This window comes from Columba livia, chromosome 2, assembly GCF_036013475.1.
Source record: "Columba livia isolate bColLiv1 breed racing homer chromosome 2, bColLiv1.pat.W.v2, whole genome shotgun sequence".
Classification (NCBI taxonomy): Eukaryota; Metazoa; Chordata; class Aves; order Columbiformes; family Columbidae; genus Columba; species Columba livia.
Genome location: NC_088603.1, coordinates 161515534 through 161533780, shown reverse-complemented (window position 1 = coordinate 161533780; position 18247 = coordinate 161515534). Strand labels below are relative to the sequence as shown.

General features: G+C 54.5%; 5 protein-coding genes across 5 annotated transcripts; all 5 read left to right on the top strand.

Annotated features, from left to right (window-relative positions):
* The first annotated feature begins 2074 nt into the window (after nt 1-2074).
* LOC135578871 (feather keratin 4-like) lies at nt 2075-2766 on the top strand. The gene has a single exon (XM_065055244.1). The coding sequence runs from the start codon at nt 2075-2077 to the stop codon at nt 2387-2389; it is 315 nt and encodes a 104-aa protein (XP_064911316.1). The 3' UTR covers nt 2390-2766.
* Nucleotides 2767-5650: 2884 nt separating this feature from the next.
* LOC135578870 (feather keratin 4-like) lies at nt 5651-6744 on the top strand. Its single transcript, XM_065055243.1, has one exon. It carries the CDS (start codon nt 5651-5653, stop codon nt 5963-5965), a length of 315 nt encoding a protein of 104 aa, XP_064911315.1. The 3' UTR covers nt 5966-6744.
* A 2439-nt stretch (nt 6745-9183) lies between these two features.
* Nucleotides 9184-9768, top strand: LOC135578869 (feather keratin 4-like). The gene has a single exon (XM_065055242.1). The coding sequence runs from the start codon at nt 9225-9227 to the stop codon at nt 9537-9539; it is 315 nt and encodes a 104-aa protein (XP_064911314.1). The 5' UTR covers nt 9184-9224; the 3' UTR covers nt 9540-9768.
* Nucleotides 9769-12549: 2781 nt separating this feature from the next.
* LOC135578868 (feather keratin 4-like) lies at nt 12550-13563 on the top strand. The gene has a single exon (XM_065055241.1). The coding sequence runs from the start codon at nt 12799-12801 to the stop codon at nt 13111-13113; it is 315 nt and encodes a 104-aa protein (XP_064911313.1). The 5' UTR covers nt 12550-12798; the 3' UTR covers nt 13114-13563.
* A 2812-nt stretch (nt 13564-16375) lies between these two features.
* Nucleotides 16376-17140, top strand: LOC135578867 (feather keratin 4-like). Its single transcript, XM_065055240.1, has one exon. The coding sequence runs from the start codon at nt 16376-16378 to the stop codon at nt 16688-16690; it is 315 nt and encodes a 104-aa protein (XP_064911312.1). The 3' UTR covers nt 16691-17140.
* The last annotated feature ends 1107 nt before the right edge of the window (nt 17141-18247 follow it).

Genomic DNA, 18247 nt, shown 5'->3' with positions numbered 1-18247 from the left:
AAGCCAAGACGCCGGTGGCCGTCACGGCCACACACACTGGCTCATATTCAGCCACTGTCGACCCACACCCCCAGGTCCTTGACCACCGGGCAGCTTTCCAGCCGCTCTTCCACAGCTCTTGACAGTTACTGGAGTCTTCATGGCGTTGTGGTGACCCAAGTGCAGGACCCGACTCTTGGCTTTGTTGAACCTCATGCAATTGGTCTCAGCCCATTGATCCAGCCTTTCCAGGGCCATCTGTAGAGCCTTCATAGCTCCAAGTGGCTCAACGCTCCTGCCCGTACTTGGTGTCATCTGCAGATGTACTGAGGGTGCACTCGATCCCCTCATCCAGATCAAGAAGAAAGATTATTAAACAGAACTGGACCCAGTATTGAGCCCTGGGGAAAAGCACTTGTGAGTGGCCACCAAATGGATTTAACTCCAGTACCACAACTCTTTGGGCTCTGCCATCCAGCCACTTTTTCAGCCACCAATGACTACGGTAGCCCAAGACATGAACACCCACTTTCTCCGGGAGAAACAGTGTCAGCTTGTTGTCTACACACGAACACTGTCTGTGTACCATGAGTAAACTTCTACAACCTCTGCTCAGCTTTCAGCTGTGTAGCTCCTCCTGACTAAAACCTTAAAAAATAAACCCTGCACACACAGCTCATATGCAAGACACACACCAAGACCCCCATAGATCATAACGAGCGTGGAAGGAAAGGATCAGTCAGATGGAAGCAAGCCACGCAGGGATCCTATTCCATGGAAGAGACAATTCCTCGAGGCCAGCACAGCTCCAAAGCCCAGAGCAGATTGCCAGCGCTGCAAGGAAATGAGGCCCCCTCCACACAATGCAACCGCAAACCACACGAGTGCCATGGGATGACCTCACTGATGACACTCCACCTCTCCTGCGCTTTGGCTGCATCCTCTGACCGCCCTGACATGTGCCATCAAGGCCACGTCATGGTCATGTTTTAAAGCAGTAGGCAGACGAAGTTCTAATTGAGCTATGGCCCTTCTGGTGTTCTCCCTGCATAAACTCACTACACCCATGTAGTCCTTCTAAGTTGCCTGCCCTGTCTTACAGAGGTCATAAACTCTCTTTTCCCGAGTTCCAGCCAGTCTTCTACCCCACTAGGTCATCTTGCTGCAGGTCAGACCTCTGTTTCACGCTTAGGGAAATTTCTGCAAGCTTCTGACAGAAAACAACCAAGCAGCTCCCTCGCAACCCAAACCTTGCCACGTAAGCCCAGTACACCCAGCTACAAGCTTGCAGCAAGACGTGCAACAAGACACCCATAAAGGACACCCAGTGGGATAGGCCAGGCTTAAAGAAAGGCTTAGCAAGATGGTAGCAAGAAAGGGAGTGAAAGGACAATGGAAGTGGTAGCCCTCATGACTACAAAAGAACAAAAGCCAGGACCAGCCTGTCAGGGCTGTGAGGAATTGGGGCCCCCTCTTCACAAGGCAACTGAAAACCAGAGTGCCATGGGATGACCTCACTGACGACACCCCACCTCTGCTACGCCCTGGCCGCGTTCTTTGCCAGCCCTGACACGCGCCAGCAACGCCAAGTCTTTGGCCACTAATGCTCGCACTTCAAAGCTGCTGCCGGGGCCAAGTGGACACGTCCTCAAGACAAGAACAAGAAATTGGAGCATTGCGGGAAGGAAAACACACCCTCCTCATTACTGGCCAGGCTGTGGCATCAGACAGCTGCTGGCTGCAAATTGTCGCCATGCGCAAAGGCTGTCCCGCCCCTCGGGGACCAGCATAAAAGCCGGCCCAGCGCCTCTCTCCCTCACACACTTCTCCTGACGCCTTCTCCTCCCTCCGCGCTCAACAAGGTGAGCCTCAACCCCCTTCCCCTCCTTCTCCTGCCCCGCCTGGCCCCTCTCTTCCAGCACGCTCTGCCCCCAGCCTCAGCAGCCCTCACGCCTCCCCACCGCCAGGCTCCCCACAGCCCCACACCAGCCTCCCCACTCCCTCGCCCTCCTGCAATACCGCTCCTCGCACCCCCACGCCCCTGCGCTTGCTCAACAGCCTCTCGTCCCTTCCAGGGCTCCTCCACACCACACACATGGCCTGCTACAACGCCTGCCGCTCCTGGGGACCCACCCCGCTGGCCAACAGCTGCAACGAGCCCTGTTCCCTGCAGTGCCAGGACTCCCGCGTCGTCATCCAGCCTCCCGCCGTGCTGGTCACCCTGCCAGGACCCATCCTCACCTCCCACCCCCAGAGCACCGCCGTCGGATCCTCCTCATCGGCTGCCGTGGGCAACGAACTCAGTGCCCAGGGAGTTGCCATCAACTCCGGGGCCTTCGGCTACGGCAACGGCTATGGCTTTGGAGGCCTGGGCTGCTTTGGCGGCAGAAGGGCTGGATACATCTGCTAAGGGCCCTCGCCACCACCCCTGACGGACACCACCTACCGCATTGAAGCTACGCCATGGATTGTGGACTCACCTCTGGACCCTTCTTGCCACGTGGACCTGCTGTCCATGGCTCTTCCTCTAAAGGAGCCACGAAGATCTTGGTGCTCTGGCAAGATCTATGTCACAGAAGCAACCTCAGCTGATGGTCACCCTACGTGCAGCATATACTTGTCACCGCCTACTTGGTGCTCCTGCCTTTTCACTCTTTTGTTTCCTCAATAAAGGTCTCTTGCATCCCAGCCTGAGACATCTCGCTTTACTTTCTTCTCTCAAGGCTCTTCCAACCTCACCCAGCACAAAGCCAGGGCTCAAGAAGCAAACTGGACAGGGGGGAAAAGGGCCACAAGACTTCTCCCAGGAAATATGTCACCTCCTATACCACCAAGAACACAGACCAGAATCTGGGGTTCTTCCACAACATGATACAAGCCCATCACTGGACCAAAGAAAGATTTTGACACGAGAACACTCTCCTCAACATGCCTCTGGTTGGACCTCCCTGTGACAACACACACTTGACCATCTTCCTTCCCCAGCATCACTCTCCGGCTCCACCAGGAGCAGAATCACAGAATCATTTAGTATTTAGACTTTCCTCACGGGTTCACGGGTCCTGCCAATTCCGTGGTCCAACACAGGCTTCCTACAGGGTCACACCTCCTGTGCGTGCACCCACCTGCTCCAGCGTCAGGTGCTCTACAGGCTCCAGGTGGTCATCTCCTCCACTGTGGACAACCCTTTTCTGGGAAGAAAATTTTCTAATTTCTAATTTTCTAATTTTCTAAATTTCTAATTTCTAACTTAAGGCCATTTCTTTTTGCCCTGTCGCTTGGTACTTGGGAAAAGAGACTGAATCCCTTCCTCACTACAACCTCTTTCAGGCAGTTGCAGACAGACAGGAGGTATCCCCTCACTTTTCTTTTCTCCAGGCTATACACCCCAAAACCCAAAGTGGGTCCTCCATCACAGCTGTGCTCCAACGTTTCACAAGTTTCATTCTCCTTCTTTGAAAGGGCTCAGGCACTTGAAGGTCTTTCTCTCCGTCAGGGGCCCAAAACTGAACACACGATTCAAGGTGTAGACTCACCAGTGCCAAGAATAGGGGATGCTCACTGTCCTGCTCCTGCTGGCCACACCAGTGCTGACACAAGCCAAGACGCCGGTGGCCGTCACGGCCACACACACTGGCTCATATTCAGCCACTGTCGACCCACACCCCCAGGTCCTTGACCACCGGGCAGCTTTCCAGCCGCTCTTCCACAGCTCTTGACAGTTACTGGAGTCTTCATGGCGTTGTGGTGACCCAAGTGCAGGACCCGACTCTTGGCTTTGTTGAACCTCATGCAATTGGTCTCAGCCCATTGATCCAGCCTTTCCAGGGCCATCTGTAGAGCCTTCATAGCTCCAAGTGGCTCAACGCTCCTGCCCGTACTTGGTGTCATCTGCAGATGTACTGAGGGTGCACTCGATCCCCTCATCCAGATCAAGAAGAAAGATTATTAAACAGAACTGGACCCAGTATTGAGCCCTGGGGAAAAGCACTTGTGAGTGGCCACCAAATGGATTTAACTCCAGTACCACAACTCTTTGGGCTCTGCCATCCAGCCACTTTTTCAGCCACCAATGACTACGGTAGCCCAAGACATGAACACCCACTTTCTCCGGGAGAAACAGTGTCAGCTTGTTGTCTACACACGAACACTGTCTGTGTACCATGAGTAAACTTCTACAACCTCTGCTCAGCTTTCAGCTGTGTAGCTCCTCCTGACTAAAACCTTAAAAAATAAACCCTGCACACACAGCTCATATGCAAGACACACACCAAGACCCCCATAGATCATAACGAGCGTGGAAGGAAAGGATCAGTCAGATGGAAGCAAGCCACGCAGGGATCCTATTCCATGGAAGAGACAATTCCTCGAGGCCAGCACAGCTCCAAAGCCCAGAGCAGATTGCCAGCGCTGCAAGGAAATGAGGCCCCCTCCACACAATGCAACCGCAAACCACACGAGTGCCATGGGATGACCTCACTGATGACACTCCACCTCTCCTGCGCTTTGGCTGCATCCTCTGACCGCCCTGACATGTGCCATCAAGGCCACGTCATGGTCATGTTTTAAAGCAGTAGGCAGACGAAGTTCTAATTGAGCTATGGCCCTTCTGGTGTTCTCCCTGCATAAACTCACTACACCCATGTAGTCCTTCTAAGTTGCCTGCCCTGTCTTACAGAGGTCATAAACTCTCTTTTCCCGAGTTCCAGCCAGTCTTCTACCCCACTAGGTCATCTTGCTGCAGGTCAGACCTCTGTTTCACGCTTAGGGAAATTTCTGCAAGCTTCTGACAGAAAACAACCAAGCAGCTCCCTCGCAACCCAAACCTTGCCACGTAAGCCCAGTACACCCAGCTACAAGCTTGCAGCAAGACGTGCAACAAGACACCCATAAAGGACACCCAGTGGGATAGGCCAGGCTTAAAGAAAGGCTTAGCAAGATGGTAGCAAGAAAGGGAGTGAAAGGACAATGGAAGTGGTAGCCCTCATGACTACAAAAGAACAAAAGCCAGGACCAGCCTGTCAGGGCTGTGAGGAATTGGGGCCCCCTCTTCACAAGGCAACTGAAAACCAGAGTGCCATGGGATGACCTCACTGACGACACCCCACCTCTGCTACGCCCTGGCCGCGTTCTTTGCCAGCCCTGACACGCGCCAGCAACGCCAAGTCTTTGGCCACTAATGCTCGCACTTCAAAGCTGCTGCCGGGGCCAAGTGGACACGTCCTCAAGACAAGAACAAGAAATTGGAGCATTGCGGGAAGGAAAACACACCCTCCTCATTACTGGCCAGGCTGTGGCATCAGACAGCTGCTGGCTGCAAATTGTCGCCATGCGCAAAGGCTGTCCCGCCCCTCGGGGACCAGCATAAAAGCCGGCCCAGCGCCTCTCTCCCTCACACACTTCTCCTGACGCCTTCTCCTCCCTCCGCGCTCAACAAGGTGAGCCTCAACCCCCTTCCCCTCCTTCTCCTGCCCCGCCTGGCCCCTCTCTTCCAGCACGCTCTGCCCCCAGCCTCAGCAGCCCTCACGCCTCCCCACCGCCAGGCTCCCCACAGCCCCACACCAGCCTCCCCACTCCCTCGCCCTCCTGCAATACCGCTCCTCGCACCCCCACGCCCCTGCGCTTGCTCAACAGCCTCTCGTCCCTTCCAGGGCTCCTCCACACCACACACATGGCCTGCTACAACGCCTGCCGCTCCTGGGGACCCACCCCGCTGGCCAACAGCTGCAACGAGCCCTGTTCCCTGCAGTGCCAGGACTCCCGCGTCGTCATCCAGCCTCCCGCCGTGCTGGTCACCCTGCCAGGACCCATCCTCACCTCCCACCCCCAGAGCACCGCCGTCGGATCCTCCTCATCGGCTGCCGTGGGCAACGAACTCAGTGCCCAGGGAGTTGCCATCAACTCCGGGGCCTTCGGCTACGGCAACGGCTATGGCTTTGGAGGCCTGGGCTGCTTTGGCGGCAGAAGGGCTGGATACATCTGCTAAGGGCCCTCGCCACCACCCCTGACGGACACCACCTACCGCATTGAAGCTACGCCATGGATTGTGGACTCACCTCTGGACCCTTCTTGCCACGTGGACCTGCTGTCCATGGCTCTTCCTCTAAAGGAGCCACGAAGATCTTGGTGCTCTGGCAAGATCTATGTCACAGAAGCAACCTCAGCTGATGGTCACCCTACGTGCAGCATATACTTGTCACCGCCTACTTGGTGCTCCTGCCTTTTCACTCTTTTGTTTCCTCAATAAAGGTCTCTTGCATCCCAGCCTGAGACATCTCGCTTTACTTTCTTCTCTCAAGGCTCTTCCAACCTCACCCAGCACAAAGCCAGGGCTCAAGAAGCAAACTGGACAGGGGGGAAAAGGGCCACAAGACTTCTCCCAGGAAATATGTCACCTCCTATACCACCAAGAACACAGACCAGAATCTGGGGTACTTCCACAACATGATACAAGCCCATCACTGGACCAAAGAAAGATTTTGACACGAGAACACTCTCCTCAACATGCCTCTGGTTGGACCTCCCTGTGACAACACACACTTGACCATCTTCCTTCCCCAGCATCACTCTCCGGCTCCACCAGGAGCAGAATCACAGAATCATTTAGTATTTAGACTTTCCTCACGGGTTCACGGGTCCTGCCAATTCCGTGGTCCAACACAGGCTTCCTACAGGGTCACACCTCCTGTGCGTGCACCCACCTGCTCCAGCGTCAGGTGCTCTACAGGCTCCAGGTGGTCATCTCCTCCACTGTGGACAACCCTTTTCTGGGAAGAAAATTTTCTAATTTCTAATTTTCTAATTTTCTAAATTTCTAATTTCTAACTTAAGGCCATTTCTTTTTGCCCTGTCGCTTGGTACTTGGGAAAAGAGACTGAATCCCTTCCTCACTACAACCTCTTTCAGGCAGTTGCAGACAGACAGGAGGTATCCCCTCACTTTTCTTTTCTCCAGGCTATACACCCCAAAACCCAAAGTGGGTCCTCCATCACAGCTGTGCTCCAACGTTTCACAAGTTTCATTCTCCTTCTTTGAAAGGGCTCAGGCACTTGAAGGTCTTTCTCTCCGTCAGGGGCCCAAAACTGAACACACGATTCAAGGTGTAGACTCACCAGTGCCAAGAATAGGGGATGCTCACTGTCCTGCTCCTGCTGGCCACACCAGTGCTGACACAAGCCAAGACGCCGGTGGCCGTCACGGCCACACACACTGGCTCATATTCAGCCACTGTCGACCCACACCCCCAGGTCCTTGACCACCGGGCAGCTTTCCAGCCGCTCTTCCACAGCTCTTGACAGTTACTGGAGTCTTCATGGCGTTGTGGTGACCCAAGTGCAGGACCCGACTCTTGGCTTTGTTGAACCTCATGCAATTGGTCTCAGCCCATTGATCCAGCCTTTCCAGGGCCATCTGTAGAGCCTTCATAGCTCCAAGTGGCTCAACGCTCCTGCCCGTACTTGGTGTCATCTGCAGATGTACTGAGGGTGCACTCGATCCCCTCATCCAGATCAAGAAGAAAGATTATTAAACAGAACTGGACCCAGTATTGAGCCCTGGGGAAAAGCACTTGTGAGTGGCCACCAAATGGATTTAACTCCAGTACCACAACTCTTTGGGCTCTGCCATCCAGCCACTTTTTCAGCCACCAATGACTACGGTAGCCCAAGACATGAACACCCACTTTCTCCGGGAGAAACAGTGTCAGCTTGTTGTCTACACACGAACACTGTCTGTGTACCATGAGTAAACTTCTACAACCTCTGCTCAGCTTTCAGCTGTGTAGCTCCTCCTGACTAAAACCTTAAAAAATAAACCCTGCACACACAGCTCATATGCAAGACACACACCAAGACCCCCATAGATCATAACGAGCGTGGAAGGAAAGGATCAGTCAGATGGAAGCAAGCCACGCAGGGATCCTATTCCATGGAAGAGACAATTCCTCGAGGCCAGCACAGCTCCAAAGCCCAGAGCAGATTGCCAGCGCTGCAAGGAAATGAGGCCCCCTCCACACAATGCAACCGCAAACCACACGAGTGCCATGGGATGACCTCACTGATGACACTCCACCTCTCCTGCGCTTTGGCTGCATCCTCTGACCGCCCTGACATGTGCCATCAAGGCCACGTCATGGTCATGTTTTAAAGCAGTAGGCAGACGAAGTTCTAATTGAGCTATGGCCCTTCTGGTGTTCTCCCTGCATAAACTCACTACACCCATGTAGTCCTTCTAAGTTGCCTGCCCTGTCTTACAGAGGTCATAAACTCTCTTTTCCCGAGTTCCAGCCAGTCTTCTACCCCACTAGGTCATCTTGCTGCAGGTCAGACCTCTGTTTCACGCTTAGGGAAATTTCTGCAAGCTTCTGACAGAAAACAACCAAGCAGCTCCCTCGCAACCCAAACCTTGCCACGTAAGCCCAGTACACCCAGCTACAAGCTTGCAGCAAGACGTGCAACAAGACACCCATAAAGGACACCCAGTGGGATAGGCCAGGCTTAAAGAAAGGCTTAGCAAGATGGTAGCAAGAAAGGGAGTGAAAGGACAATGGAAGTGGTAGCCCTCATGACTACAAAAGAACAAAAGCCAGGACCAGCCTGTCAGGGCTGTGAGGAATTGGGGCCCCCTCTTCACAAGGCAACTGAAAACCAGAGTGCCATGGGATGACCTCACTGACGACACCCCACCTCTGCTACGCCCTGGCCGCGTTCTTTGCCAGCCCTGACACGCGCCAGCAACGCCAAGTCTTTGGCCACTAATGCTCGCACTTCAAAGCTGCTGCCGGGGCCAAGTGGACACGTCCTCAAGACAAGAACAAGAAATTGGAGCATTGCGGGAAGGAAAACACACCCTCCTCATTACTGGCCAGGCTGTGGCATCAGACAGCTGCTGGCTGCAAATTGTCGCCATGCGCAAAGGCTGTCCCGCCCCTCGGGTCCAGCATAAAAGCCGGCTCAGCGCCTCTCTCCCTCACACACTTCTCCTGACGCCTTCTCCTCCCTCCGCGATCAACAAGGTGAGCCTCAACCCCCTTCCCCTCCTTCTCCTGCCTCTCTGGCCCCTCTCTTCCAGCACGCTCTGCCCCCAGCCTCAGCAGCCCTCACGCCTCCCCACCGCCAGGCTCCCCACAGCCCCACACCAGCCTCCCCACTCCCTCGCCCTCCTGCAATACCGCTCCTCGCACCCCCACGCCCCTGCGCTTGCTCAACAGCCTCTCGTCCCTTCCAGGGCTCCTCCACACCACACACATGGCCTGCTACAACGCCTGCCGCTCCTGGGGACCCACCCCGCTGGCCAACAGCTGCAACGAGCCCTGTTCCCTGCAGTGCCAGGACTCCCGTGTCGTCATCCAGCCTCCCGCCGTGCTGGTCACCCTGCCAGGACCCATCCTCACCTCCCACCCCCAGAGCACCGCCGTCGGATCCTCCTCATCGGCTGCCGTGGGCAACGAACTCAGTGCCCAGGGAGTTGCCATCAACTCCGGGGCCTTCGGCTACGGCAACGGCTATGGCTTTGGAGGCCTGGGCTGCTTTGGCGGCAGAAGGGCTGGATACATCTGCTAAGGGCCCTCGCCACCACCCCTGACGGACACCACCTACCGCATTGAAGCTACGCCATGGATTGTGGACTCACCTCTGGACCCTTCTTGCCACGTGGACCTGCTGTCCATGGCTCTTCCTCTAAAGGAGCCACGAAGATCTTGGTGCTCTGGCAAGATCTATGTCACAGAAGCAACCTCAGCTGATGGTCACCCTACGTGCAGCATATACTTGTCACCGCCTACTTGGTGCTCCTGCCTTTTCATTCTTTTGTTTCCTCAATAAAGGTCTCTTGCATCCCAGCCTGAGACATCTCGCTTTACTTTCTTCTCTCAAGGCTCTTCCAACCTCACCCAGCACAAAGCCAGGGCTCAAGAAGCAAACTGGACAGGGGGGAAAAGGGCCACAAGACTTCTCCCAGGAAATATGTCACCTCCTATACCACCAAGAACACAGACCAGAATCTGGGGTACTTCCACAACATGATACAAGCCCATCACTGGACCAAAGAAAGATCTTGACACGAGAACACTCTCCTCAACATGCCTCTGGTTGGACCTCCCTGTGACAACACACACTTGACCATCTTCCTTCCCCAGCATCACTCTCCGGCTCCACCAGGAGCAGAATCACAGAATCATTTAGTATTTAGACTTTCCTCACGGGTTCACGGGTCCTGCCAATTCCGTGGTCCAACACAGGCTTCCTACAGGGTCACACCTCCTGTGCGTGCACCCACCTGCTCCAGCGTCAGGTGCTCTACAGGCTCCAGGTGGTCATCTCCTCCACTGTGGACAACCCTTTTCTGGGAAGAAAATTTTCTAATTTCTAATTTTCTAATTTTCTAAATTTCTAATTTCTAACTTAAGGCCATTTCTTTTTGCCCTGTCGCTTGGTACTTGGGAAAAGAGACTGAATCCCTTCCTCACTACAACCTCTTTCAGGCAGTTGCAGACAGACAGGAGGTATCCCCTCACTTTTCTTTTCTCCAGGCTATACACCCCAAAACCCAAAGTGGGTCCTCCATCACAGCTGTGCTCCAACGTTTCACAAGTTTCATTCTCCTTCTTTGAAAGGGCTCAGGCACTTGAAGGTCTTTCTCTCCGTCAGGGGCCCAAAACTGAACACACGATTCAAGGTGTAGACTCACCAGTGCCAAGAATAGGGGATGCTCACTGTCCTGCTCCTGCTGGCCACACCAGTGCTGACACAAGCCAAGACGCCGGTGGCCGTCACGGCCACACACACTGGCTCATATTCAGCCACTGTCGACCCACACCCCCAGGTCCTTGACCACCGGGCAGCTTTCCAGCCGCTCTTCCACAGCTCTTGACAGTTACTGGAGTCTTCATGGCGTTGTGGTGACCCAAGTGCAGGACCCGACTCTTGGCTTTGTTGAACCTCATGCAATTGGTCTCAGCCCATTGATCCAGCCTTTCCAGGGCCATCTGTAGAGCCTTCATAGCTCCAAGTGGCTCAACGCTCCTGCCCGTACTTGGTGTCATCTGCAGATGTACTGAGGGTGCACTCGATCCCCTCATCCAGATCAAGAAGAAAGATTATTAAACAGAACTGGACCCAGTATTGAGCCCTGGGGAAAAGCACTTGTGAGTGGCCACCAAATGGATTTAACTCCAGTACCACAACTCTTTGGGCTCTGCCATCCAGCCACTTTTTCAGCCACCAATGACTACGGTAGCCCAAGACATGAACACCCACTTTCTCCGGGAGAAACAGTGTCAGCTTGTTGTCTACACACGAACACTGTCTGTGTACCATGAGTAAACTTCTACAACCTCTGCTCAGCTTTCAGCTGTGTAGCTCCTCCTGACTAAAACCTTAAAAAATAAACCCTGCACACACAGCTCATATGCAAGACACACACCAAGACCCCCATAGATCATAACGAGCGTGGAAGGAAAGGATCAGTCAGATGGAAGCAAGCCACGCAGGGATCCTATTCCATGGAAGAGACAATTCCTCGAGGCCAGCACAGCTCCAAAGCCCAGAGCAGATTGCCAGCGCTGCAAGGAAATGAGGCCCCCTCCACACAATGCAACCGCAAACCACACGAGTGCCATGGGATGACCTCACTGATGACACTCCACCTCTCCTGCGCTTTGGCTGCATCCTCTGACCGCCCTGACATGTGCCATCAAGGCCACGTCATGGTCATGTTTTAAAGCAGTAGGCAGACGAAGTTCTAATTGAGCTATGGCCCTTCTGGTGTTCTCCCTGCATAAACTCACTACACCCATGTAGTCCTTCTAAGTTGCCTGCCCTGTCTTACAGAGGTCATAAACTCTCTTTTCCCGAGTTTCAGCCAGTCTTCTACCCTACTAGGTCATCTTGCTGCAGGTCAGACCTCTGTTTCACGCTTAGGGAAATTTCTGCAAGCTTCTGACAGAAAACAACCAAGCAGCTCCCTCGCAACCCAAACCTTGCCACGTAAGCCCAGTACACCCAGCTACAAGCTTGCAGCAAGACGTGCAACAAGACACCCATAAAGGACACCCAGTGGGATAGGCCAGGCTTAAAGAAAGGCTTAGCAAGATGGTAGCAAGAAAGGGAGTGAAAGGACAATGGAAGTGGTAGCCCTCATGACTACAAAAGCACAAAAGCCAGGACCAGCCTGTCAGGGCTGTGAGGAATTGGGGCCCCCTCTTCACAAGGCAACTGAAAACCAGAGTGCCATGGGATGACCTCACTGACGACACCCCACCTCTGCTACGCCCTGGCCGCGTTCTTTGCCCGCCCTGACACGCGCCAGCAACGCCAAGTCTTTGGCCACTAATGCTCGCACTTCAAAGCTGCTGCCGGGGCCAAGTGGACACGTCCTCAAGACAAGAACAAGAAATTGGAGCATTGCGGGAAGGAAAACACACCCTCCTCATTCCTGGCCAGGCTGTGGCATCAGACAGCTGCTGGCTGCAAATTGTCGCCATGCGCAAAGGCTGTCCCGCCCCTCGGGTCCAGCATAAAAGCCGGCTCAGCGCCTCTCTCCCTCACACACTTCTCCTGACGCCTTCTCCTCCCTCCGCGCTCAACAAGGTGAGCCTCAACCCCCTTCCCCTCCTTCTCCTGCCTCTCTGGCCCCTCTCTTCCAGCACGCTCTGCCCCCAGCCTCAGCAGCCCTCACGCCTCCCCACCGCCAGGCTCCCCACAGCCCCACACCAGCCTCCCCACTCCCTCGCCCTCCTGCAATACCGCTCCTCGCACCCCCACGCCCCTGCGCTTGCTCAACAGCCTCTCGTCCCTTCCAGGGCTCCTCCACACCACACACATGGCCTGCTACAACGCCTGCCGCTCCTGGGGACCCACCCCGCTGGCCAACAGCTGCAACGAGCCCTGTTCCCTGCAGTGCCAGGACTCCCGCGTCGTCATCCAGCCTCCCGCCGTGCTGGTCACCCTGCCAGGACCCATCCTCACCTCCCACCCCCAGAGCACCGCCGTCGGATCCTCCTCATCGGCTGCCGTGGGCAACGAACTCAGTGCCCAGGGAGTTGCCATCAACTCCGGGGCCTTCGGCTACGGCAACGGCTATGGCTTTGGAGGCCTGGGCTGCTTTGGCGGCAGAAGGGCTGGATACATCTGCTAAGGGCCCTCGCCACCACCCCTGACGGACACCACCTACCGCATTGAAGCTACGCCATGGATTGTGGACTCACCTCTGGACCCTTCTTGCCACGTGGACCTGCTGTCCATGGCTCTTCCTCTAAAGGAGCCACGAAGATCTTGGTGCTCTGGCAAGATCTATGTCACAGAAGCAACCTCAGCTGATGGTCACCCTACGTGCAGCATATACTTGTCACCGCCTACTTGGTGCTCCTGCCTTTTCACTCTTTTGTTTCCTCAATAAAGGTCTCTTGCATCCCAGCCTGAGACATCTCGCTTTACTTTCTTCTCTCAAGGCTCTTCCAACCTCACCCAGCACAAAGCCAGGGCTCAAGAAGCAAACTGGACAGGGGGGAAAAGGGCCACAAGACTTCTCCCAGGAAATATGTCACCTCCTATACCACCAAGAACACAGACCAGAATCTGGGGTACTTCCACAACATGATACAAGCCCATCACTGGACCAAAGAAAGATTTTGACACGAGAACACTCTCCTCAACATGCCTCTGGTGAGACCTCCCTATGACAACACACACTTGACCATCTTCCTTCCCCAGCGTCACTCTCCGGCTCCACCAGGAGCAGAATCACAGAATCATTTAGTATTTAGACTTTCCTCACGGGTTCACAGGTCCTGCCAATTCTGTGGTCCAACACAGGCTTCCTACAGGGTCACACCTCCTGTGCGTGCACCCACCTGCTCCAGCGTCAGGTCGTCTACAGGCTCCAGGTGGTCATCTCCTCCACTGTGGACAACCCTTTTCTGGGAAGAAAATTTTCTAATTTCTAATTTTCTAATTTTCTAAATTTCTAATTTCTAATTTAAGGCCATTTCTTTTTGCCCTGTCGCTTGGTACTTGGGAAAAGAGACTGAATCCCTTCCTCACTACAACCTCCTTTCAGGCAGTTGCAGACAGACAGGAGGTATCCCCTCACTTTTCTTTTCTCCAGGCTATACACCCCAAAACCCAAAGTGGGTCCTCCATCACAGCTGTGTTCCAACGTTTCACAAGTTTCATTCTCCTTCTTTGAAAGGGCTCAGGCACTTGAAGGTCTTTCTCTCCGTCAGGGGCCCAAAACTGAACACACGATTCAAGGTGTAGACTCACCAGTGCCAAGAATAGGGGATGCTCACTGTCCTGCTCCTGCTGGCCACACCAGTGCTGACACAAGCCAAGACGCCGGTGGCCGTCACGGCCACACACACTGGCTCATATTCAGCCACTGTCGACCCACACCCCCAGGTCCTTGACCACCGGGCAGCTTTCCAGCCGCTCTTCCACAGCTCTTGACAGTTACTGGAGTCTTCATGGCGTTGTGGTGACCCAAGTGCAGGACCCGACTCTTGGCTTTGTTGAACCTCATGCAATTGGTCTCAGCCCATTGATCCAGCCTTTCCAGGGCCATCTGTAGAGCCTTCATAGCTCCAAGTGGCTCAACGCTCCTGCCTGTACTTGGTGTCATCTGCAGATGTACTGAGGGTGCACTCGATCCCCTCATCCAGATCAAGAAGAAAGATTATTAAACAGAACTGGACCCAGTATTGAGCCCTGGGGAAAAGCACTTGTGAGTGGCCACCAAATGGATTTAACTCCAGTACCACAACTCTTTGGGCTCTGCCATCCAGCCACTTTTTCAGCCACCAATGACTACGGTAGCCCAAGACATGAACACCCACTTTCTCCGGGAGAAACAGTGTCAGCTTGTTGTCTACACACGAACACTGTCTGTGTACCATGAGTAAACTTCTACAACCTCTGCTCAGCTTTCAGCTGTGTAGCTCCTCCTGACTAAAACCTTAAAAAATAAACCCTGCACACCCAGCTCATATGCAAGACACACACCAAGACCCCCATAGATCATAACGAGCGTGGAAGGAAAGGATTAGTCAGATGGAAGCAAGCCACGCAGGGATCCTATTCCATGGAAGAGACAATTCCTCGAGGCCAGCACAGCTCCAAAGCCCAGAGCAGATTGCCAGCGCTGCAAGGAAATGAGGCCCCCTCCACACAATGCAACCGCAAACCACACGAGTGCCATGGGATGACCTCACTGATGACACTCCACCTCTCCTGCGCTTTGGCTGCATCCTCTGACCGCCCTGACATGTGCCATCAAGGCCACGTCATGGTCATGTTTTAAAGCAGTAGGCAGACGAAGTTCTAATTGAGCTATGGCCCTTCTGGTGTTCTCCCTGCATAAACTCACTACACCCATGTAGTCCTTCTAAGTTGCCTGCCCTGTCTTACAGAGGTCATAAACTCTCTTTTCCCGAGTTTCAGCCAGTCTTCTACCCTACTAGGTCATCTTGCTGCAGGTCAGACCTCTGTTTCACGCTTAGGGAAATTTCTGCAAGCTTCTGACAGAAAACAACCAAGCAGCTCCCTCGCAACCCAAACCTTGCCACGTAAGCCCAGTACACCCAGCTACAAGCTTGCAGCAAGACGTGCAACAAGACACCCATAAAGGACACCCAGTGGGATAGGCCAGGCTTAAAGAAAGGCTTAGCAAGATGGTAGCAAGAAAGGGAGTGAAAGGACAATGGAAGTGGTAGCCCTCATGACTACAAAAGCACAAAAGCCAGGACCAGCCTGTCAGGGCTGTGAGGAATTGGGGCCCCCTCTTCACAAGGCAACTGAAAACCAGAGTGCCATGGGATGACCTCACTGACGACACCCCACCTCTGCTACGCCCTGGCCGCGTTCTTTGCCCGCCCTGACACGCGCCAGCAACGCCAAGTCTTTGGCCACTAATGCTCGCACTTCAAAGCTGCTGCCGGGGCCAAGTGGACACGTCCTCAAGACAAGAACAAGAAATTGGAGCATTGCGGGAAGGAAAACACACCCTCCTCATTCCTGGCCAGGCTGTGGCATCAGACAGCTGCTGGCTGCAAATTGTCGCCATGCGCAAAGGCTGTCCCGCCCCTCGGGGACCAGCATAAAAGCCGGCCCAGCGCCTCTCTCCCTCACACACTTCTCCTGACGCCTTCTCCTCCCTCCGCGCTCAACAAGGTGAGCCTCAACCCCCTTCCCCTCCTTCTCCTGCCCCGCCTGGCCCCTCTCTTCCAGCACGCTCTGCCCCCAGCCTCAGCAGCCCTCACGCCTCCCCACCGCCAGGCTCCCCACAGCCCCACACCAGCCTCCCCACTCCCTCGCCCTCCTGCAATACCGCTCCTCGCACCCCCACGCCCCTGCGCTTGCTCAACAGCCTCTCGTCCCTTCCAGGGCTCCTCCACACCACACACATGGCCTGCTACAACGCCTGCCGCTCCTGGGGACCCACCCCGCTGGCCAACAGCTGCAACGAGCCCTGTTCCCTGCAGTGCCAGGACTCCCGCGTCGTCATCCAGCCTCCCGCCGTGCTGGTCACCCTGCCAGGACCCATCCTCACCTCCCACCCCCAGAGCACCGCCGTCGGATCCTCCTCATCGGCTGCCGTGGGCAACGAACTCAGTGCCCAGGGAGTTGCCATCAACTCCGGGGCCTTCGGCTACGGCAACGGCTATGGCTTTGGAGGCCTGGGCTGCTTTGGCGGCAGAAGGGCTGGATACATCTGCTAAGGGCCCTCGCCACCACCCCTGACGGACACCACCTACCGCATTGAAGCTACGCCATGGATTGTGGACTCACCTCTGGACCCTTCTTGCCACGTGGACCTGCTGTCCATGGCTCTTCCTCTAAAGGAGCCACGAAGATCTTGGTGCTCTGGCAAGATCTATGTCACAGAAGCAACCTCAGCTGATGGTCACCCTACGTGCAGCATATACTTGTCACCGCCTACTTGGTGCTCCTGCCTTTTCACTCTTTTGTTTCCTCAATAAAGGTCTCTTGCATCCCAGCCTGAGACATCTCGCTTTACTTTCTTCTCTCAAGGCTCTTCCAACCTCACCCAGCACAAAGCCAGGGCTCAAGAAGCAAACTGGACAGGGGGGAAAAGGGCCACAAGACTTCTCCCAGGAAATATGTCACCTCCTATACCACCAAGAACACAGACCAGAATCTGGGGTACTTCCACAACATGATACAAGCCCATCACTGGACCAAAGAAAGATTTTGACACGAGAACACTCTCCTCAACGTGCCTCTGGTTGGACCTCCCTGTGACAACACACACTTGACCATCTTCCTTCCCCAGCATCACTCTCCGGCTCCACCAGGAGCAGAATCACAGAATCATTTAGTATTTAGACTTTCCTCACGGGTTCACGGGTCCTGCCAATTCCGTGGTCCAACACAGGCTTCCTACAGGGTCACACCTCCTGTGCGTGCACCCACCTGCTCCAGCGTCAGGTGCTCTACAGGCTCCAGGTGGTCATCTCCTCCACTGTGGACAACCCTTTTCTGGGAAGAAAATTTTCTAATTTCTAATTTTCTAAATTCCTAAATTTCTAATTTCTAATTTAAGGCCATTTCCTCTTGTCCTGTCGCTTGGTACTTGGGAAAAGAGACTGAATCCCTTCCTCACTACAACCTCCTTTCAGGCAGTTGCAGACAGACAGGAGGTCTCCCCTCACTTTTCTTTTCTCCAGGCTATACACGCCAAAACCCAAAGTGGTTCCCCCATCACAGCTGTGCTCCAACTTTTCACAAGTTTCATTCTCCTTCTTTGAAATGGCTTAGGCACTTGAAGGTCTTTCTCTCCGTCAGGGGCCCAAAACTGAACACACGATTCAAGGTGTAGACTCACCAGTGCCAAGAATAGGGGATGCTCACTGTCCTGCTCCTGCTGGCCACACCAGTGCTGACACAAGCCAAGACGCAGGTGGCCGTCACGGCCACACACACTGGCTCATATTCAGCCACTGTCGACCCACACCCCCAGGTCCTTGACCACCGGGCAGCTTTCCAGCCGCTCTTCCACAGCTCTTGACAGTTACTGGAGTCTTCATGGCGTTGTGGTGACCCAAGTGCAGGACCCGACTCTTGGCTTTGTTGAACCTCATGCAATTGGTCTCAGCCCATTGATCCAGCCTTTCCAGGGCCATCTGTAGAGCCTTCATAGCTCCAAGTGGCTCAACGCTCCTGCCTGTACTTGGTGTCATCTGCAGATGTACTGAGGGTGCACTCGATCCCCTCATCCAGATCAAGAAGAAAGATTATTAAACAGAACTGGACCC